Source organism: Pterocles gutturalis, unplaced genomic scaffold (assembly GCF_000699245.1).
Source record: "Pterocles gutturalis isolate BGI_N339 unplaced genomic scaffold, ASM69924v1 scaffold9470, whole genome shotgun sequence".
NCBI lineage: Eukaryota > Metazoa > Chordata > Aves > Pterocliformes > Pteroclidae > Pterocles > Pterocles gutturalis.
Window position 1 is genome coordinate 63,731 of NW_010145873.1, and position 23,808 is coordinate 87,538.

Below are 23,808 nucleotides of genomic sequence, written 5' to 3' on the forward strand. Positions count from 1 at the left end.
CATCATGTTCCTTTCGTTGTGAATTTTCTGGTGTTTAGAAACAATTCCTGGCATTGAAGTTTATGAAAGACTCTAGATGAGTGATACTGTTCTAAACGACATTTTCGTACCCAAATTCAGGCCGTTGACTGGATTTAGGGTATCCTATAGTTATCATACATGTGCATCTTAGCTCCTGTTGGTGTGGTCCGTTGAATACCACGGGGATACTCAGGTTGTTAGAAATCACTCCTCTTGAAGGAATTTCAAGTCTCATCACACACCAAAAACAAGATCTCCCCTGTAAACCGTGCGTTCATCTTGGAGTTCCCAGTAGCATCCTCAATCTGTATTTCAGTGGAACCAGTTGTGGAATATTAACTGGGAAGGGAGAGAGGAAGAAGGAGAATTTTTCTGGGGAAAGCAAAAGAAAATATTTAAGAGTAAGAGAGGTCTTACTTCATGGGTTATGACAGCCTATTTGCACGTTTCCTTCCAAAAGTATACAGAAAAATCGGGTTTATTTATAGTCGCAGTGTAGGCACTTGACCGATTGGAAGCTGGATATGGAGTAAACAATTTGCCTGTGTGGAATTGTAACTGTAAACACTGTGTCTGCATCTCCTAACCCGCTGTGTATTTGCTCGCCTTCTCTTCCCCCTCTCTGTTTTTGTCACGTGCAAAATCACACACTCCGACTTTATTAAATGTTCCCTTTTTTCCCCCTCAAATTTTAGACAGAAAAGCTGACATGGAAGGATCGTTTTCCAGCCTATTTTACCAATTTTGTTGGCATTATCTTCATGGTAAGCATCACCCAGCAAAAGCTGAAATTTTATGTTACCGAGTCATTGTCCAGAGCAGGAGTGATGGGAACGTTCGTGAAACTCTGACAAGCTTTAGCAAATTGATGTGGTGCACAGTGGCTTTTCCCCAGTGAAAAAATTCAAGCACTTTTTGGTTTTACAATCTCAAATCTGTTCAAGAGCTTGAATTTCTACTTTGCCATCTCTTTCCAGTAAAGAAATAAGAATATCTAAATAGGGTGGGGGGAAAATGAGGGCACGGGAGTGGAAATTACCACCACCACTGATGGTAAAAAATGTAAAAAGTGGAGAGAGTCCTCTCAGAAGGTCACGAAATAGAGAAGAGCCTCATTTTTATACCAGTTTTTTTTGAAAGAAATGATGTGGTGAATTGGAATCCTGATTGCAAAGATTTTTAATAAACCAGTCAACTTTGGGCTTACACCATATAACAGGAGAATTGCAAACAGAGCACTTAATTCATGAAAAAGGTAAAATAGTGATGAGAACAGCCTTTTCCATTTGCTGATAAAGCATCAGCATTTAAAACACATTTTGGAGGAAATAATAATAAATCAAGACATGGAACAGATTGACAGATGCACAAAAAGGCTTAAGCCCTTTCCAAAGGCAGAATATGCCAAACTAACTCAGTTGATTTGGTTTTTTTTGGGATAGGGATGCTGTTTTGGTTTGGGGGTTTTTTTAATTGTTGTATTTTCAGAGAATAGAAATGCAGTGACTCTAATCTTCCCAGCTGAAGAATTGGTACCTTATAAGAATCAAGTTTTAAAATTGTTTCTCTATTTAAGCAATGAAAAACTAAGATTTTGTGCACCTTTACATTGCCAGGAAGTGTGTTGAATTTCAATTGAATTTCAGTTTGGGGTTATGACAGCACAGCGAGCCTGAGCGAGGTATTTGAAGGCTTGAGTGCAGATTTAAGCTGAAATACTCCTCTCTGCTTCAACCGTGCCTTTTTTTTAGTAATTTATAATTTTTTATAGTAAAGCAAATACTGTATATATATGCTGTTGCTGTTAAGGCTGAAAGGAAGCCCACCAATATTTTGAATATAAGTAAGTAGTTTACATTTAGATGTCTTAAAAAAAAAAAAAAGGCTTTTGCAGGTGATAGTGACATCTTTATATCAGTTTTTCCATATGACGATCAAATTACTAGCAAAAGAGGATCTTTTCCCATGGTTCATCAAAGCAACTGGGAGCCTTAATGCAGAATTTGGTGGACTTGAGGCATGGCCCAGGGATCCCATTTTTAAGGTCATTGCTAAGTCCCACCCAAAGTGTTTATAGTTAAATCTTTCCTAAGATGCTGTGCTTTTCTCCCTTGCAGGTTGGGCTGACGTTCGCCATAGTCTTTGGAGTCATCATATACCGGATCTCCACGGCAGCAGCGCTGGCAATCAGTTCAACGCCCTCGGGCCGCTCAAGCGTTAGGGTCACCGTCACTGCCACCGCGGTCATCATCAACTTGGTCGTCATCATCATCCTGGATGAAGTGTACGGCTGCATCGCAAGGTGGCTAACTCAGATCGGTAGGTTCACATCCTTGACTGATAGTTGCTAGAGGGATTTGAAATGAGAGGGACCCAAGGGACTGGTTTTTATCATTAACTTCAAAGTGGTGAGCAAGCCCAGGAAATACAAATGTGTGGCTAAAATTCTAACCAGCTACTTACAAATATCAAAGCGCACATGGATTTGGCTTTATTTTTAAAGTTTTTCTTTCAGCCACAGTAGTGCTAACCTCTAAACAGTTATGGGTGGTGGGGGTACAGCAGAAATTCCTATACCTAATCTTGAGCATCACTCTCCTATATCATGCAATTGCTGTTTTCATTTTCTGCCATTTTTTAATTGGCATAAGACATATTGAGAAATGCAACATTGTTGAGTGTAAAAAAAAAAACAGTAGGAAGAAATTTTTTTGAATCATTTCCAAAGAGCACCGGTGACAAAAAGTCCAGAAATCTTTTCAGGTAAGTTCTTGTCCACCTGCGCATGATTGTCATGGAAGCCAGCCAGATGTGGAATGAAGCTGGAATTACTGTTGTAACACATCTGACAGTGAGATCCTCAGCAGATTGACCACTGACCTCAGTGAGACCATATTGCTTTAATATGTATATGTATATATTGTTATAAATGTATACCTCTTTGTTTAAAAGATGGGTGATGTTTTCTAAAGTCCATGTTTTATAAGATCATTAAATGTTCCTTAATGTTTCTTATCCGTCTCACGTTGGTTCCAGAGGTGCCAAAAACTGACAAGAATTTTGAAGAGCGGCTGATTTTTAAGGCTTTCATGTCAATGCCTACACGCCCATTTTCTACGTTGCTTTCTTCAAAGGCCGGTGAGTAGCACAGAAGGCTGTTGAGGGTTCCAGCTTGTTGCTTATGAAAGATCTGTAGCTGAGCTAAGACCATAGTAGGACGATAAAGTAAATCTTGTTTAAAAACTCCTCTGTATTGACCCAAAAAATTCTGCAGCCTCGTGGGATAAAGCAGGGGCCTGGTACTCTGCTGTTTCAAATTTATGAAAGCCATTTTGTTAGGATAACTTTATGTTCAGATACAATCCCCCATCAGGCTATTTACCCTTGTCTATTTACCACTCTTGATATCATAGCAAGTATCATATCTCTTCTGGCAACCAGCATGAAAGCACAAGGCTAAAATAAATATTCCATGTGGCATGTTCCAGCTAATGCAACAGAAAGGAGGACTGCCTTAGAGGATTTCTGCCAAGGTGTACCTATAATATTGTAGGACACGGGACTTGCACTTTTACTGAGTTGTTTACTCAGTAAGCAGGACTTACTCGTTAAAACAAAACCAAAGATAATTCTTCTTATTCACTTTTTCAGAACTAAGCATATTAGGTGGTCCCACTCAAAGGCAGAGTCTGACATAAATGACCTTAGGAACTAAATATAAAAAGTATAAGATACATATGAAGTTTGTAATTCTAACCATTGTGCCCTAGATTTGTTGGACGTCCAGGAGACTACGTCTACATTTTCCACAAAAAAAGAGGTAATTGCATTTCGCTGGGATCGCGTTAGGTGGGAGCACCACCTGCCCCCGCCACAGGGATGGAGCAGGTGATGTTCTGACCGATGTTTCCTCTGTCCACCCTAGTGTGCTCCGGGCGGTTGCCTGATGGAGTTGTGCATCCAGCTCAGTATCATCATGTTGGGCAAGCAGCTGATTCAGAACAATTTATTTGAGATTGGCATCCCGTAAGTAACAACATTTGGGGTTTTTGGGTTTGTTTGGTTTGGTTTGGTTTTTTTTTTTTTTTTTTTATGATACATGCACTACACTGTGTATCCACTGTCCCTTGATGTGAATGGGGTTCGTAGGTTACCTGCAAGATTTTTGCAGTAAGCTTGCATCTGCTGTATTGCAAATACCTGCATCCTTGCTGCAACTGCATCCAGCAATGCCGGTGTCTTGTTTCCATTTCCCCCAGAAAAATGAAGAAATTTATACGATATATGAAATTAAAGCGCCGGCAAACTTTAGACCATGAAGAGCACATGAAAAAAAAGCAGCGTTATGAAGTGGACTACAACCTGGAGCCTTTCGCTGGACTCACCCCTGAATATATGGAAATGAGTGAGTGAGGTGGAAAGAAGGCGTTTGAAACCATCACTATGATTCTGTTCATGAGCCCTTACTTTAGCACTATATTTTAGATATTTTCTTTCAAGCCATGTGACATGTCATTGTCAAGTTTCAAATGCAAATGATTCAGTGGCATGAACTTGAGATTGCGAGGCATATTTTATCATTGGTTGCACCCTACATTGGAAATCAATTACTGAATTCGGATGGGATAATTTCCACTGCGCGTTCTCACACCAGATTGTTTCTGTTCTCAGAAATCTGGGCTAAACCTTCTGAGAGACATATGTGCCTGTAAACCAGGTCATATTTGACAGATCACATGTAATTTTTTTTTTCAAGTAATGTATTAAGTTGAGTCAGTGATAAGGAATTTAACCACTGGCTATCAGGTCTACCTTGCCCTGGCCGTACATTTCTTTTCCTACTTTTTGATCTTGGAAAGGCTGAGAACTGTTTGGCATCATGCTGTTTGCTACAGAATCAGATATTCCTGAAGGATCTGTCTTAAAATTTGTTTAGTATTTTAAGGAATGACTGACCACAGCCACTGAAATGGTTCCTTTTTCTTTTACAGTTATTCAGTTTGGGTTTGTAACGTTGTTTGTTGCATCCTTCCCACTGGCGCCTTTGTTTGCGTTGTTGAACAACATCATTGAAATCCGTCTAGATGCAAAAAAATTTGTGACTGAGCTGAGGAGACCGGTAGCAGTCAGAGCAAAGGATATAGGTAAGTGCACGTTGCTATTGTTATCCCTGGTTGTTTATTCCTGGATTGATGGCAGGATATTATCATGCTGAGGTAGGTTCATTAACAGGAAGATATCTATAGGAAAATTCAAAACATTAGGCTGTGCCTTAGCTGTGAACTGTCAGAACTTATTGAAGCTTCACTTTTAAAATAGCAAGGCCGGTGCTTTAAATTCAGATTAATATTTTATTGAGTAAACAGTATCACTTTTCAAATCAAAACGATCAATACAATAGTGAAATATCTCGCATGGCTCTGCACATCAGCAGTTCTTCCTGGCACCACAGTTTTCTTGCAGAAGCAAAAATTCCTGCATTTAATAACTCTGGACTGGGCTGGAGAAATACACCTGGGAATGAGAGGAGACTCAGAAGTCTGTGGGTAAACACATCCCTTCGTCCTTCTCAGGATGAGGGTTGGAAGGGTGAAGCTTGAACGTTGCAGTGAACCGAGCTGGACCTGGGCTCTGGGGCTGTACGGTGACGACAGACCAGTCCTCCCTTTACTGCAGGGGGCTGACAGCGATGGGCAGATGTCATCACACCACTGCTTTCAGAGACCTCCCAAAGTCGGAGGCTGTGAAACGGCCACAGCCAAACCAGATGAGTTTTTAGGGCAGGCGGCAGCAGAACCGGGAAAGGGAGAAGGTCCCACCTGCTAAGGGACTTCATGCATCATCCTCAGACTAAATCCAGAGGGACTGACCCGAGTGAGGATGGGGTTGGTTGGTATCACATTTTGAATGCACAGAGGCCACGCTGAGGAAACCCGTGTCTGTATGGCTTCCAGATGCAAATGGAAAAATCCCATCAAGTGGCTCCACTGGAGTTTTGCTTTCTCGAAACTGAGGTAGGATAAATAGTGAGGAGAAGGTGTAGAAACAGATCCTTAGAACTGATAGACTAGGACGTTCTCCACCACGTGTGTGGAGGTTCCAGCTCCCTATCTGTAGCTTTCTTTTTTGTCCTCAAGCATTTCAGAAGCTTGAATGAAATTTCATGTTTTTCTTTTCTACCTACGCCAGCATTCTATTGCCCTCCTCTTCCTGAAAGAAGCTTTTAGCTTAAAACCTCAAAAAAATAGGTGTCTAAAAATAGCTTTGGAAGACAGAGTTGGTCTCACATTGCTTAAAGGTCATTAAATTAATCTCATTTTTTTTTTTTTAATTTAAAATATAACTGTAGTTTGGCACAGTCATAAGTACTCCTAACACTGTTAACTAAAATTGTAATTTTTCTAATTTTAATGACTGGGACAGCACTTACATATCTGTCTTCTTCCTTAGGAATCTGGTATAATATCCTCAGAGGTATTGGAAAGCTTGCTGTCATAATAAATGTAAGTAATTCAGCATGAATAACATTTGAGATCAATAGGCTGGCTTTTCCATTCTGCTCCATTAGTTTTATTTCAGCATAAATCCCTTAAAATCGAGTGAAAGCTTATGATTTAGAAATTTTCTGAAATACTAGAGAACCGGACGCAGTGTTTATTTTAAAAGTTGCGACAGTAGCAGCAATAATATAAAATATTAAGTAGTCGCTGCAGCTTTTTTCCAGAATGGTTTCATAAAACAGTTTTGCCCTTCAAACAAATCAGAGCTGCTTACTTTTGCTCTTTTGAAATACTATCACTAAGATGATGTATTTTTTTAATTTCAGTGCTAAAACGTATTTGGGGTCAGGTAGTTAACTGGCCGTGAATGAGAGCACAGTGTCCCTCCAGTGAAAATCTGCATTGCTCTCACTCCCAGAGCTCTGAAAATCCATGAAAATATTTGTTCACTTCATCGGTGAACATCGCAGCCCTTAGAAAATTTTAGCACAACTTAATATATTCATTTATGTACTTATCGAATATTCTGTATGAATAGACAGCCACAATGATCATCTTCATTGCACTCTACCTGGGGAAAGATTAAGAGAAAGCTGAATGACAAGCTGAAAACATGTTTGCAGTGCAGCAAAATAGCAGCTGTGTGGGGTTCATGGCCACGTGTCCATGGGCCCTCTCGTTTTCTCACCGTTGTCCGGACAGGAGATCCCTTTGCTTTGCCCACAGGTGCCTCTTGTGCTGTGGCCAAACCATTCTTTTGGTTATTTAGAATGCTGCCTTAATTTGTCTTTACCATTTCTCCTCTTTTCCTTTGGAAATAATTTCTCTATTTTTTTTTTCCTCTTTTCTTCGATGTAGTCTTTCTTTGTCATTATCCAGTGTTATTTTTCCCTCTTTGATCTATGTACTATCCCTCTTTATCATAAAATAAGTAAAGCATTTCGTACTCTGTGTGTTCTACATGTACATGAGATTTGTGCCACTGAGAATGTTTCATAATGATGATAAATGAGAAAGGCTAAAGTTAGGAAGAACTCAGATGAATTGGCTGTCTCGCATTTTCGGTATGACATTTTTAGAAAACCTTCTTAAATAACCAAATAAAAGGCAATTTTTGTGACCCTAAAAATAAAACTGAGCTCAGCCTGCTCATCCTTTTCTCTTGATGGAGTTAAAACCCACATACAATTAACGGCCTTTTGCAACGCAATGAGAATGTAAAGAGTCTATTCACTGTCAGTTGTGTGCAGAACAAAAAACTCCTTGGAAATCCATCAGCTGGACCTTACACAATGCATCAGGGCCAAGCTGTGACCGGGGGACGGGGAAGCAGCCCCCTGCTTTGCTCTCCTCTGGTGCTGGGGGGTACGGCCGCATTGTTCTCTGGGGAGCCCAAGTTGTTATCCACGTGGAAATCTCAGTCGGTGTGGAACTGCTGCATCTGATATTCTGCAACTCAGAGGAGTAAGCAGTAAATACGACCTTGGTGCAGCAGGGAATTCTCCATTTTTAGGGCCTCGTGGGCTGCAGTCTCCCCCCTTGTTTTCTGAAGCAGCCCCTGAGTTGCGTGAGTTGTTTGGGCAGGATGTTCTCGAGCGTATGAATAACGTAACCGCTGCCTGAATATTGCGCTCACTCTTTGCTCTTATGGCTTAGGCATTTGTGATCTCATTCACATCCGACTTCATTCCACGCCTCGTGTACCTGTATATGTACAGTGAGAATGGCACCATGCATGGCTTCGTGAACCATACACTATCCTCTTTTAATGTCAGCGATTTTCAAGCAGGAACAGCTCCAAACGACCCCATGGATCTTGGCTACGAGGTTCAGATATGCAGGTACTCTCTGGAATAACTAATTTAAAGTCTTTTCACAGCTGACTAAGAATGGGACAAATTTTTACCTTCCTGGGGCAGGTCCCTTGTATTTTCCCACCTTTTTAGTGCCTTGGTGGCCTTTTATATCAGATAGATCCCTTGCCTTGAACATCCTGGCTTACATTTTAAACCACCTTCAAACCTGACTATGAAGTACTGCTCATTCTGGGAAACAGAGATGAGTGTTGTTCGTCCATGCAAAGATTTTTTTTTATAATTATGTATTCCCTTTTTCAGGAAAGGAGATAAATAATGATAAACAGCACAATGATGCTCTAAGGGAACAAAATGTAGAGATGAGCGTTGTTCGTCTATGCAAAGATTTTTTCCCTTTTTCAGGAAAGGAGATAAATAATGATAAACAGCACAATGATGCTCTAAGGGAACAAAATGTTTTTATTCTGATGTCATGATGTTGTATCACATGCTGTTGATGTAATGACCATGACTTCACACCTCGCTTTTTTTGTAGTAATTCCTGATGAGAGTAATAGCATCCTTATCTGTACTAGAACTTAAGACCCACTTCAAGCGTCATCATACAGAAGCTCTGCATGCCTGTAACAATTTCTAGATATTCTTTTCATTTTTAAAGGAAAATTATTGTTACGAAGCAATCTAGGTCAGTGCTGAACTGCATGCTTTGCCTAGACTTCTTTAGATATCCATCATCTTCAAAACAAATGTTTTAACGCTTAGAACTGGGGACCAAAGCCAAATGTAACAGGGAGAGCACTTAGACCAGCAAAACTGAAAGGGGGGAATGGAGTAAGAAGGGGAAGAGGAGAACAAGGAAGAAAGCAACATTCCAGGGGAGGGGGAAGAAAAAAAAGAGAGATGACTTTGGTATATATACACTCAAAAATTAAACAAACTGACCAGGAAAAAACCCTCCTTTGTAATTGTATTATTTTAAAATTGATATTCTTTATAAATTTGAGTAGTGCAGGTTAATTGACGAAATGACAGCTGAACAGAAAAATCACTCTGAGGTGAAAGAAAAACCCAACCACAATTGCATTTGTATGAGCTTTGCTTGCTTTGACTGTCTCCTGGCTTCCTTCTGGTGACCTTTGGGCACAGGATAAATGAGGTTGGCAAACATGTTTTTAGCACAGACCTTACAGAACAGAGGTGTTCAGTCTCAGGGTCCACTACAAAAATGCCAGGTTTACTTGCTTTCAAGTCACAGCCTCTTTCTTCTTCCCATCTCAACATTTCTTCCATATTCCAAGGATTTTTAAATCATTTGAAAATGCGGAACCCTAATTCTTTCAAAATATTGACAGGATGCTGCGGGTGTAAATTGAATGTATTTTTCTTGGTCCCATTTCTAACAAGTTACTGTGGATTAGCTCAGAGGTTTTCTGTAAGCCATAACCAAGGCCAAATTCTCATCTCTCTATACAGTGAAATTTAGCTGCAACCTTTTGCTAATCATGAACAAGAACACCACATAGTGTACCACACTCTAAGGACCTGAGTTCATGATTTTTGTCTTTAAAATTAGTCTGAAAAATATATGTTTGGGGTTTTTTTACCAGTCTTAAGATAAATTGTCTGAGCTGTGTAGTGTACTCCGTCTTTATGCAGAATTGATATTATTTGTACTAATCAGAGGGGATTAAGACTGAAGACCTTTAATTTTGAGTAAAACTTGAAGGCTGAGGGAGGCTTTCAGCTGTGTCACGTTTCTGAGAGGTTCATACAGCATCATGATGCCATAGTGAACTTGCTTTTAGATGGTTCACTTTACTGTTGGACTCTTTGGTATTAATGGTGCTAATATTTCTGAATGGCATGACTGATTTACTGCGTCTTGTTTTGCAGATACAAAGATTATCGAGAACCCCCCTGGTCCGAAAACAAGTATGATATTTCAAAGGATTTCTGGGCTGTCCTAGCAGCAAGATTAGCATTTGTGATAGTTTTCCAGGTAGGTTATGCTGCAGGCACTTTATATATGAAAAAGAAAGAGCTTTGGAAATAAGCTATTCGGCCAAAGAAAATATCATTTGAAAATATATTTGATGCAGAAGCAACTTAATGACCTTGGTGAGCAGCAAAGCACGAGGCTGATACTAACGAGGTCCCATCAGTTTCTCCAGTAGGACATCAACAGATTCACTGAAGCAGCATACATTTCATCCAAAATCATTTCTAGACCTAGCTAAGAAATTAAATTTCCAAAATTTTCACGGTTAAACTCACATCCAAACAAGAAGGTAAAAATCTTGTAAATTTTCACTAAGTTATATTATTCAATCGCAACAGTGATGCTGGTTGTTGTGACACGAGTGTTTTAAGTCTGCCTAATCTAAACAACTTGTTTCAAAACTTCTGTTCCTTTTTTTTTTCCTTTGGACCAAATATGTATCTTTCTGTGAAAGCCCTGATTTTCATTGAATCAAAGTTTATAAATCAGAAACATTTCATTGGAATGTATTTTACCCACTTTCATCATTTTACCTCTTGCTACTTGCTTCTTCCTTTCTGATGTAAAACATTTATCAATGGCAGTATTTCCCTTGGATTTCAAAGTGGCCGTGGCAGTATTTGTACATAAATCGTAAAGATCTGTGCCTGCCATTTTTCTCTACCTCTAGCATGAACAAGAAGTTGAGGCGAGTTTGGCTCAGTATCAGACTTGCGCCAGGCAGTTGAGCCCAGCTCCAGTATTGTCCTTTCTTCATCCCTCCTTCCTTAGCACACCAAAAACCGTCCCTCCCCCTTTCATTTGACCTTGCTGACATCTTCTCACCATTTCGTTTTCAGAACTTGGTCATGTTTATGAGTGACTTTGTTGACTGGATTATCCCAGACATTCCCAAGGACATTAGTCAGCAGATTCATAAAGAGAAAGTTCTCATGGTGGAAGTCTTCATGAGAGAAGAGCAAGGAAAGCTGCAAATGCTAGAAACCTGGAAGGACAAGGACAGGAAAAAAGGTGAAAACTGTAACAATCACAGCCCCAGACTCTCCAGGAGCCACAGTGGGAGCTTGTCCTCCTGCCATTCGTACCCTCTGGACATATAGAAGAGGAGGGAGCTGAGTATGTCGGGGCATTCCACTGATAAGCCATCGCGGAAAGGGCAGGACTCGGTTAACGGACAACCTGGTGCATGTTGAAGGATGTGCTGCCATTTTGCTCCCATCTTTGTGAGAAATGCTCTTCTTACAAACATGGAGGACCACGTTCTATTTCTGATAATGTTGGGCTTTTTTTCTTTTTGCACAAGCAGTAATGCAGGGAATTTTTATATTTCATCGAGAGATAACACTATGGACGGTGGTGTGCATTAATAAATGCAGGTACTTAGTACGTCTTGATAGAGATATTCTCTGAAAATCTGACCTTAGCCTATTAATTAACTAACTACATAAAGGTAAATTTTAAGTAATAATACTACTAATTTAAAATATTTTTGGAACCCCAGGCTTGAGGGTCTGTGGGGTAACTAGATAATGTATATGCAACATCAGCTTTCGATTGTGCCCTAGTATTCCTTTTGGCAGGAGACAAACCACGCAAAGCCGACCAGACTGCCGTGCTTTCCAAGAGAGGGTTTACCTCTGCCGGCAGACATCCCTGTGTGAACCTGCAGCTCTAAACCAAGCCGAGCTTTAGAGTCACCCAGGCGCGTGGGGCATTTGTGGCAATCTGCTGTGTACCCGAGACCTTCACCGGGGCACTGCTCTCTTCAGAAACATCAGAAAAGGCAATCTGGAAATGTTCTTTTTTTTTTTTTTTTTCTTTTACCAATGAACGGCTGATGTGGATGAAGCTACCTCAGTGCCCCCGGCTGTGGCGGAGCCGTGCCCCAGCGGCTCCTCGCTCATGGCCAGGCAGCAGCAGCACAATTTTGGAGATCCTTCCAGCAGGTAGATGATCCCAGAGCATTTTGTGAAATGCCCTGAATTAACGAGCACACGTAGAGCTACCGTGACTCCCACTGCCCTGCCCAGTACTCGGGGACTGTTGTTGCTGAGGAAATTCCCTTTTTCCCATTGTTTTAGCACATCCCGTTCTTAGCCGGGTTTTTCTCTGTAGCCCTCTATCCTCTGCAGGAGAAAAGAGTCTGCACCTGATTTTCACAGCCAGTTCCCCCCGCAGCCTTTCTGCTGTGGAATGGCATTTCCCAGAGGCTGTCCTGGAGAGGAAATCCAAACCACGTCCCACCTCCAGTCCTCAATGGAGGTTTTGCCTGCGCTGGGGCTACAGGACCAGACCTTCAGTTAGTTACAGGACTTTTCTTTTGTCTTAAAATACTCTTTTGTACAAGGAGCTTCCTTAAAGTATAAATCTAAAATCCTTACTTACAAAGCCTAGCTAAGTCCCATCAGTACGGCTCTTCTGAAGCATAGTGAATTTTAGTTTTGCTTTGTCGAAGGATAAACTGCACTTCCAAATAATCTTGGTGCAATTAACCTCATTTCTTTTATCGCTTTGTCTTGTCCATGGCACTTGCGTTACGAATATAAAACTGAAGAAGAAAATAAAAGATTTCTTTAAAGTCTAACTACTGTATGGTTTGTTACAAAACCAAACGTCAGACTGTTTTCAAGAGAAGTTAGTTGTTTCTTTTTCCTTTTCTTTTTTTTTCTTTGCCAAACTAATTTAAAGATTAATGCTAGAACTTTAAAAAAATGCCATATTTAGCTTTTGATATATTTATTTGTTTTAAAATATGTGATAACTTGATATTTTTTCTGTAGTCTGTCCAAAGAAGGTACCAGAAAAGAAATTATGTGGAAGAAAGAAAATGGTATTAACCAAATATTCTTGAAGCTTATTTAAAATATTGATCCAACCAAAGATTTTTATTAATAAAGGGCTTATATTTTGTTAACTCTTGTTTCTGTTGTATTTTGACTTGCAGGAATGTCACTATTTTTAAAATTTGTAACTTATGATAGCTTACTACTGTAGGGCCAAATCCTGCCTGATTTATTCACTCAATAAGCATTACGTCTGGTAGTAAGTGTTTACCAGCTCAGGCCCACTGACTGCAATAGGACTGTGAGTGTGAATAGATCAAGCAGAATTCTGTCCGTACATCTTGTTGAAAAAGTGTTCTTCCTCTCATTCCTTGGTAGCCCAAAAGTTCCAGGAGAAAGCCAAACATGAACTACCTAGTCTGAAGAGAAATCCTTCCTCGAAGGGAATTTTATCTGTAAATACTTGTCCGAAAGTATTCCCAACTTAATACTGACATTCCTGTAAATGGTAGAACTATATCCTGAACACATACTTATCAGAATTTTTCATTATTTGCTGCAATCATGAAATTGTAACAGTTGCTTATACTTTCTTTTGTACAGTAAATCGTTTGAAATGGAATTTTGTATATAAAAAAACTGTATTACTACTTAGATAACTATAAAACTCTTTCACGGAATCATTTTTTAAGAAAAGCAAATATATACTAAATCTGTTTTAGTTTTTTTTTTTTTTCTTTGAACATTTATTTGAAATAAACTTAAATATGCAAGAGTTTCTCCTGTGGGACAGGTTCTGTTCCCAATCCTCCTTGTGCTGTGAGCGTGCAACCACAAGTGCTGTCAGATTTGAGCCATACTGGTGTTACAGTTGGCCTGAAACTGGATCTGCGATGTCCTTCCCAGTGCTCCTTGTGTCCGCAGGCAGCAGGGGCCAGAACTGAGACGTGTTTGCTGGTGTTGACCACTTCATTTATGGACATCTTCCTAATGGTGTAGCAGGTAAATCTTGTGTTCAGCTGCTTTAGATACCCACTTTGAGACGTCTGCGCCATAGACACTGAATATAAAGTGACAGATCATATCCTGGGAACTTTAATTTTCTTCCAGCTTTAGTCTTGGGCATTGAGCAGAACGTAAGGTGTAAGAGCTTTCACTAGGACATTTGAAATGGGCTCGTAGTGCGGAAGAATGCTATTTGGTTTGTTCATTTAAATTGAATAATGTATTAATTATTAAGAAAAAAAAAGGTAAAACTAAAGGAGTTAAACTCAGGGATTCCTTTGACTGTGTCTGGCTGAATGCAGCTTTGAAGGGAAGCAGCTCAGGAAGCAGGAAGGCTGCAGTGTGTATATCACGGTTTTATTGCCTCGTGGGACCTGTACAAGCAAAGCTGGGCTCAGAACCCGACTTGCCATTTCCATTTTTTTTTTCTCCTGCTCCCATTTAACTGTTCTGTGACAAAGTAAGGCGTGAGGCTTTGTACCAATTCTCCCTTTCTAGACAGAAAATATTAGTGCTGTAACTAATGAAATTTAGTCAGAAGGTGGGAATTCTGTTCTGAGATAATGGATATGAAAACCAGCAGCAGGTAAATCGCTGCCTAGTTGGTAACTGGTTTGGTTTTGTCAGTTCTTAAAGGCAAAACCGTAGATACGAGCTCATTAGATACAAGAGAATGTCTTCCAGAAAGATATTTGCACTGTGCTTGTGGTACTTTTCATGAAAGGTTGGGGTTTTTTTTTTCATATTTGTGATGCAAGTAGAAACAAGTTTGGTTTTTACCAGTAGCAAATTTGAGGCAGGATTATGCTACTAAGGATTCACTGGAAGAGGGAAAAAAAAAAAGTTAATAGAAGCAGGGATGTGGAAGCGAGCAAGAAATAACGGAAAATACCTCCCTGTGACTCACAGCTGCCATCCGGGGCAGGTTTGACACAGGACAGCAATATTTGTATGTGTACAAATACAGCTGAATTCTCTATTGATTTATCTCCACCATGTGCATCCAACCTGTTCTTGGCATGCTTCTGCCACAAAATGTGAAATCTCCATTTCCCAGCCTTGCTTTGATCAAAGGGCAGGAAAAAAAAAAAAAGCCCAAACCCAATGTATCAATGTCTTAAACAGGAAAATCATTATAGTGGTTTACTGAGTCCAAGAGCAAACGCAGACAATGGCAGGAAAGATGACAGCTGGCAGGGGCTGCGTAAACCATCTTTGAACCATTGCTCAAACGCGCCATTTGCTTTGTGCTACCCAACGTTTGTGGCAAAGCCACATGGTGCATCTGAGGAGGAAACCGTACCCACCCCGTTGTGTTGACAGCACGAGTCTGAATCTTCTGGATTTCTATGTCATTGTGTTTCTAAGATACTGTCTTACAAATATTTTGCAGTCTTAAATAGCTCAAGGGTGAATAAGTCTCCAATCAAGGCACAGATACATTTCTATTTTTAAACCCTGCGCGCTGGCTGGTCCTGAGCTGTTAATGATCTGTTTGGCTGCCGTGATTTCCAATCAGTGATAATAAAACAATTCACTTTTCATCTTGTTACCTCAGCAGTCTGAACTCTCCTGAAGTTCCGTACATGCCTTCAGTCCATTTATATTTTCCTATGAAGTTTTCAGAGTAAACAACTCTTTCCTTTTGCCCTGGAAGAAACCGTGTCTTAAAATTTATATGGATTCCATTCAAACTCTGGTTCAATTCTTTTCACGTTTGAGTACTATTTATTCCATGGCCAAACACCATAGGCCATTTTTAGTACAGCAGAGAAAAACCAACGTTCCTTTTTTAACCTCCTTCTTTTTTTAGCCCAAGACTGAGCATTGCTTATTGAATGGTTTCTTCCACTTCTAATAAAAAATTGTGACACTTTATGGTACTTTTAGAACCCAGAGCATCAGCTAAAACCAAAATATATTGATGCAGGTGAGTTGCACGAGCCTGAAAGAGTTCTGCATGCTGTTGTGCTAGTTTTCAGGAGGTAGGAAAGGGCTCAGAAAAATCAAAGGCGTGACACAGTCATGTGAACTCAGTGACAGAAGTTTGAAGGTTTTGAGGTCATAGCTTTCATCTTGCTTGGTACACCTGCGTGAGAACATTCATGCCAAAAACGGGCAATGTGTCTATGCTCATAAGAAAAAGATTCAAAACACAAAATATTTAGAAAAGTGCTTGTGGTGAACAAACTTAAAAGTGTAACAAAGTCCGTTTTTCAGAGCAAGAGTTCAAGGCAGGTAGTTAAGTTGTGTTTCTCACAGCAGAAGAAAAGGTTACTCCCTGTTTTTATTTCTAAATGAAAAAAAGAGGGGCCATCTTCTCCAGATGAAATACAAGAGATGGAGGAAGAAAAGGCTTTTGACTGACGCTCTTGGATCCAGGTTAGCTGGTAGATCGGCCATGGAGGTTGTTTTTCTGGGAAGAGAATCACTTCCTAAGGCAAGGCCATCTTGTAGGTAGGTTCTGAGGAGCCTTTGCCAACGGTTTGGTAGTGATGTGCAACCTCCTCCTGCCCAGTGGTGCGATACTGTTATCTTGTGTTGAGATGAAAGCTGGAAGGCTTTGGTCCTTTGGAAGGAAATGGATGAAAACAGAGCAGCAAAGGGAAGACCTCTCCAGCATCAGTGAGGGCTTGGTGACCACGCCTTCTCCACTGATGGACCGTGATCCTCAGCAATCAAAAATAAACAGTTCCGCTAGGAACACCCTTATTTTTAATGTTGATCAGATTGATTTTTAAACTCTCATGCAGCTTCCAACTTTGAAGTTGGGCCCCAGCTGGTACAAGCCCTTTGGTTCTGTAGCGGGTAAGTGTCTCCAGCCCCAAAGGCAATGTGCAGGTAAGTGGCTGATCCCCCCGTCACTGGGGCACGGTGCTCACAAGCGTGGAATTCCCATCTGTTCTGGTAGGAGTGTATAGCTCGCTGAGCAGCTCACAGTTCTCATTGTGTTAGTCTTCAAAATACATCTGTAGGTAAAGAAGATAGGTCATTACAAGTAATTAACCATCAAGTGGGAAAGTAATACATCTTTGCAGACCAGACTGCTCCAGGTTTACTGCACGACCTCTCCAGTCAGCAAGAGACGATGTGAATAATCTGCAATCGGGGATTCTGGGCCATGGAGGTATTTTTCTCAAGCACTATTGGGAGTGGGAGGGAAGGAGTAGTGAAAGTCTTGAGAATAAATGAATGTGAATTTCAGCTCCATCTTCTTCCTGCCTTCAAAGAGGGAAAGAAGTAAAACAGAGTCAGTCCTGAAATTCTACTAAACCTCTTCACTTTTGTCTTTTTGCATTTTACTTCTGAAAGCAAATTTCTCCACATCTTTACGAGTCTTGTTTTTTAGCTAGATGTGGCCACAGAGCTAAGCTGGTGGTCATCTCTGGGTCTTCCTGGGGATAAGAACAGACAGTGAATCGCTTCCAGGTCCAGGTTCTTGGCAACGCTGTAGCACAGGCTATTGCTGCTTTAAAGAGCCTCACAGCAAAACTGGTGAATAACAGCAAACCCGTATGTTCATATGTTTGAGAGACGGAGAGCACGAGCTTGGGTCTCATGTTGCAAGTCATTTAATGCAAGTCATTTAATTTTGGTTGAATGTGAGCTTCTCAAGAAAAAAGAAAAGGCAGTAATGGATTTTTGGAGGGTAGGCAGACAAAGCTGTGGTGTGTGTAGCTGCCTTACTTCTGCAAGGAAAACATAAATGCTATGTATTTTATTTTATTCATCCATTCTTCTCTGTAAGTCACACTCCTTCATAGACTTTTCATCTCTGGGAACAAATGCAACAGGTTTCCATCATGTTTGTCCATGAAAAGGAATTCCATGTTGTGGCTTCAGACTAATTTGTATCTGGTTGTGACTACAATCAGATAATTAAAGTTTTTTTTAAAGAGCAGAAAAGAATACTTTCTTCCTGCCCCCAAGAATCAAGGGAGGGGGATGACGAAACCAGATTTGCTTTCTTATTTATTATATCTAAATCCCTCTGAGTAACGAACCTAGTCATATCCTGTGTCACCTCACGGCTGCATGAAACTTCTCACGTTGGAAAAGGAAATGAGCACTCCGGATAATAACCATACTGTGTTCGAGCAGACAGGGCACTCCCTCTCTATAATCAGATTTGAAAAAAACACCTTACACCTTCCAACTTTAATGACTCAGACAAAAAATATTGTATTGGCACATTCTTGAAAGGCAGAACAAAACTCTGCTGATCTTTCCTCTGGGGGGTGATTCTACTGCCCGTCACAGATACCCACAGTAATCCTTGGTTTTTGGAGATGGATCCCCCGTCTCCAGGCCCTGCAGTGAGCTCACAACACCTGAGTTTAACTCCGAAATCAAGTGAGTGTGGCCAGGCTCATTCACCTCTATTTATTAAGGAGAAATGTTAGGAACTCTGGGAGATATTTAAAGGCCAAGCTATTTTCTGGTCTGTGAAGAGGCTGTTCTGCAGACTGGACGCAGAGGCATGGCTGGGGAAAAGGTTACATTTTTCACACCACTTTGGTGACAATGACCAGGTCCAAAGCAGAGGCTGTTAATGCAGAAGAGATTAGAGCTGGAATATACACAGACCAAAAAAAAAAAAAAAAAAAAAAAAAATCCCTGACACTACTTCTTTGGCTGCAATGCTACGTAGCAGACAAAAATACAAAATACAAATGGTGTGCTTGGGAAGGAAAGGGGGAAAAACCCTTTCCTTAGGTGGGAGGATGAAGTCCTGTGGTATAAGACTGTTTGCATGTTTGTAAGAAATACTTCCAAGCGGTGCAAACTAGTACAAAATTGATCCATTTTCTGCAAAATAATTAAGTTATCCTAACCTTTTTAATAGCTGCTCAGCATATTGTATTTTCCGATGCAATGAAGGAGACTGACGAAAAACACTTCCATTTATTTTCTATCCAAGAAAAGAAATCTTAATGTGGTAAGTATTTACCTTTTCATGTTTTTATTGGGCTTGGGAACTGGCAGTACAGCAGCTCAGGAAAATACAGAACAAATTGATATACTCTTCAGAAATTAATTAGTATTAGCTTTCAAGCCTGGCAATCATAACGGCTGGATTATTTCCCTGGATGAATAGCAACTTCCAGTTCAGATCTTAACTTCTCAACCAGTCCCAGAGCCCAGCTTCCGATGCCATCCAGGTCAGCTTAGCCTAGCTCCAGCAGGGACTGAATGCAATGGAAAAAGAAAGGGCCCAAAAAGAGACCTAACGATCATTCACTGCTGTTTGGGGAGGTTTTCTATTTCCTCCCTGGCTTGTTTCACAGTGATACTCCTGTTCAGACAAACCTCAGGTTTTTTTGTTTTCTCTGTTCTTCAGTTTTTCCCAGTGCACAATGGATGTTGCATGGCTTAAGTAATAACTACGGTTTAGAGGAACGCAATGTGCTGGTCTAATACATCCACACAGCTTTACTGACATGTGAAATGTTTGTCTGAATGATTTCATACTCACACGATATGATGAAAATTCACTGCAAAAATAGGTAAAAAGTCAAGCCAGAGGTTTTTAGCTGGAGAAGATAAACAAAAGTCTACAATTTACCCTTCCCCTAAAGTTAAACTAACAACTCCTGCCAACAATAACACAACAGAACTGTATCAACAGAACTAGATCAACACTTCTTCTCTTTCAATCTGAAGTTCAAGCATCTGTTAACAACTTACTGCTTGTTGTTGTTGTTACTTGGCCAGCTCCTTTATCTGTATACAACCTATTCATGCCGGAGTTCACTGTCTTTTCAATTCTTATTTGCTTTTCCCACACTCTGCTGCTAATTTTGTCTCTTTCAACCCACAATAATTTGACATTTCTTACAGGCTCTTTTGTCACGGACAGTTTTCTCCTAGGATCCTCAGGCTCTTCACAAATAGTTCCTTTACCAGAGCACTTCTTTCTACAGTGGATGTTATAGAAAGAGGGAGGTAATATCTGGCAAAAGAAATATGGGTGAATCAATTCAGTCACAAAAGAAAATGCAGAAAGAAGACGTTTGTCCAACCTGTGTCTCTGAACTGTCAGGGATGAGAATTTTAAATTTGCTCTGGGTTTTTTGCTATTGAATTATCTGGTAACTTAGAAAAGTTGTCAAAGCTGCTTCATTTAAAAACACTGCAGTGCCTAAATACTCTGGTTTCTACAAACTCAGGCAACCAGAAAGTGCATCTCATCATGTTTCTCATTTCTCAATCAAAAGGCAGGAGGACTCCCCTCTCTAGCTGCAGGGTTTTGGCAGTCCACCTGGAGGGTGTACATCAGTATCCAGCTTTCTCTTATCATGCCAGAATGCTTTGAATTTTGACACCACCTCCAACATATGGATATTGCCCTTTTTGCTTCCACTCACTAAAAAAAAAAAAAGGAACAAATACCCCTCTGAGAACTCTACCTCCCCCTTGGGAATGAGCCCAGCCCATCTCGTAAGTACCATTAAGCAGCTTGCAAAGAAACAGGAGTACACCAGCAGGCTCTCCCTGCCTTGATTCCAGTTTCCACCTCTGCAGACCCCTATTGACTATCGCTTCATCCTGTATATTATTTAAAGCAACCACCCCATCAAGGCTGTCAAGATACAGTCCTGATCCATCGAGTCTTTCACCTCTGTAAAACCAGCCAGGAGTTCCTACGGGAGCAGAGCTTTACCCTCACACGCCAGGACTGAACTCATGGCAGTGATGTAAGCTTTAAACACACCAAAGGTAAGCAAAGTACGTACAAAGCAGCAGGTATGGAGCTCAGAACAAAAACAAAGAAAAATACACATATTAACCCTGGAAACTACTGTGTGTGCAGAAAGGAGAGAGATTTTTTTGAATATTGGCATTACCAGCTCTGATTTGAGCACTCCACGTACTGTGCTGAAGTAGCTGTGCTGCAACCAGCATCTGAAATAACGAAATTAAACTAATTGTGGGGCCTCGACAGCAGGCTCTAAGCACGCCCCTCGGTAGAGAAGAGGGGTAGCTGGAAGGAGAAGGCAAGCTGTTGCTATTCCCAGAAAGCTGTTTGTCACATCAAGAGTAAGCTGCTTGACAGTAATAGAGGAAAGAGTCATTAAAGGTGGACTGAGCAACTCATTTCCTTGTTAATGAGCACTAATAGCAAATCAGATTGCATCAGAGTGACTGCAGCTCCTGCAGAAAGTGTCAGACATTTCCCCAGCCCCGCAGCAGCTCCGAGCGCTAGAGCACAGAAGGGCCAGCCAGAAATGCAACTTGCCTTGGCTGGAAAACACAAAGAATTTTCCAAAGTTTTCAGGCAAACTCATCTCAGTCACCTGTGGTTCAGCCCAGCCACATATGTTTTACCAAAATGCTAACTCTTCAGGGCACAGGGATTAACACACAGCTTTTTAAAGCAGCCAATTAATAAATCATAAGCCCTCCCAAACACCCTTTCAGCCACCCCACGTTTATTCACACAACGTGACGTGGACAGACCCTGTGCAGGGCAGCCACCAGCTTTGCTGCTTCGCATCCACAGTCTCTGAACGCGTGTTTGGATGTCCTGGTGACCGACACCTCACTGAAGACTTGGCAGAAATCAATCTTTCTGCTTTGCTTTGCTGCTCCAACCCAGCCCATGAAATCAAAAGGCTGAGTTTTAAACACTCCCAGGCTTCGAGCTCCCTCTGCAGTAGTTTGCGAGGAATCGTCTTGCCTCAAGAAACCTCTAAATTATTTGGTGAGGAACTGGATCATTCGTAGCCTTTAACTTTCTGGGAAACTTCCACTGAAATCCGAGCTGGCCTAATAAATCATTTCTATTAAGTTTTATTCTGATGTGGAGCAGTTAGGATCTGTTGGCCTTGGCAAGCACTTGCTTTGCTGAAGCCCCGCGAGCTGATTTCAAAGGAAATAACTGGAGGAAAGCAAGTTGCTTGGGTATTTTCATCTGTGAATGTGTCAGAGTTAACGGGTCACATTCAGACATAATAAAAGGGACTACTAAATCACTATGCCAGCCATTAGGAGTGAGTTTAAAAGCACCTCAGCAATGATTTATATCTTAATTAAATGACGATTTATATCTTTGAGTTCCATGTTTGTTACTAGACTCCCTTAGAATTACACTGATATATGGAATCGTTTTCACACCTCCTCACACATCAGTGCTGAATCTGGCCGCTAAGTTCACACGAACCCATTAAAATCTGTTGCTTGTAATTGCATGTCAAGGGCTAGAGAATAAAGGCATAAATTACGCTGATTTAGACTTTCTTCAGGTAGACTTGTCTCTGAATTCGGCCAGCTGCCATCTCCAGGCACAAGCTATGCACCATGTGATTTGGTTCCTCCAGTTTTGTAGAGTCATCTTCCTCAGGAAAATCAAAATGAGTTTTTTATTTAACTGGATTTTATGCTTCTACTGTTACTAGGGCTTACATCTGCTTTCTGAATTAATCCACATGCCGCAAACGTATTTCTCCTTGGCATCAAACTACCCTTTTTATTAATGTTCTTTCCTTCTGCTTAAAGTATATTCAGGGCTGCAAATAGAATGAGACCCTGCAACAGGTTAATTCCCTCCATGTTGTAGCATTTAGGGACTACACAAAAATCTCTTTTAAACAGGTTTAACATTTTACCTGTGAGACTGGGAGGAATATGCACATGAGCTGTTTTTCAAGGTTGGCATGATCAGATGATCTGTTGTCTTTCCTGAATGAGGAACATAAGGCAGGAAAAAAAATTAAAAAAAAAAAAAAAAAAACGAGGCTGATGGAAGTCCCAAATTTATTGTGAATTTGTGGATTATCTGGTTAAAAAATCAGAGAAAATATTGGTAATGCTATAGCAAAGGAAATAATTTTAAGGGCATGCTTACTCAGAGGAGGTGAGGCTGCCCAATATTCATATAATCTGGAAGGACTGTATGGGAAACCAATCTTGTATTCAGTATGAAATATTTATTTTCTTCTACCATTGTGCCCGCTGCTATGGATGCACAGATGGCCATCGTGCGTGTCGCCAGTTCCATGTATTGGTTTTCTCGATCATGGGTAAGAGAAGCTCTGTGTAACAGACTGAAACAGGATCCTGAACTTCTGGCAGTTTTCTCTAAGGAGGGCTCATGCCTGTGGGAGTTTCAGAAATGTTTTTGGGAGTAGGAGTTGTTCCTCACGTTGGAATGCGAGACTGGAGAAGATGTGGGAAATGATAACACTTAAGCTCATGTATCTGGGACTGCAATCTGTTAATGACAAGGACTGTACGTCTATTTGTGTGTTGCAACAGTAATAAATTAAAGACTATAGTGGAAACAATTTAGTAATGGGGCAGCTTAGGGACTCCACGTGCCAGTGTCCACAGAAGAAAGAAGGAAAACCCTGAACTAGCTCCATGAGCTGGGAAGAAAAACCACTGAGTTCTTCGGAGATCCACCAAACGACGGGATCAACTCCAACTTTCCCGTTGAAGAAAAGTTCACGACCTTCCACCTTGCATAAAGAATTGCCTTTAACATAAAAGGACCTAACATCTGCCCTATTTCTTCTCTTTCAAAGGTCAGGAGGGATTCCACATCACAGTTAATCGCTGTGAGGAACCAGGCCCTCGCTCCCAGCCCCTTTCAAAGGTCAGGAGGGATTCCACGTCACAGTTAATCGCTGTGAGGAACAAGGCCCTCGCTCCCAGCCCTGTTTCTGGGGAAGGCCGGAACT

The 23,808-nt window shown here is 40.8% G+C and overlaps 1 protein-coding gene across 1 annotated transcript in view; it reads left to right on the forward strand.

Annotated features, from left to right (window-relative positions):
* The window catches only part of LOC104470560 (anoctamin-1-like), a 41,648-nt gene extending 29,950 nt beyond the window's left edge, over positions 1-11,698 (forward strand). The window contains 13 exon segments of the mRNA XM_010085528.1: positions 717-785; positions 2,139-2,340; positions 3,058-3,108; positions 3,111-3,159; positions 3,792-3,841; positions 3,899-3,909; positions 3,947-4,047; positions 4,281-4,426; positions 5,013-5,165; positions 6,472-6,524; positions 8,178-8,362; positions 10,232-10,337; positions 11,177-11,698. Of these exon segments, the coding sequence (XP_010083830.1) occupies positions 717-785; positions 2,139-2,340; positions 3,058-3,108; positions 3,111-3,159; positions 3,792-3,841; positions 3,899-3,909; positions 3,947-4,047; positions 4,281-4,426; positions 5,013-5,165; positions 6,472-6,524; positions 8,178-8,362; positions 10,232-10,337; positions 11,177-11,437 (1,437 nt within the window). The 3' untranslated portion in view covers positions 11,438-11,698.
* The last annotated feature ends 12,110 nt before the right edge of the window (positions 11,699-23,808 follow it).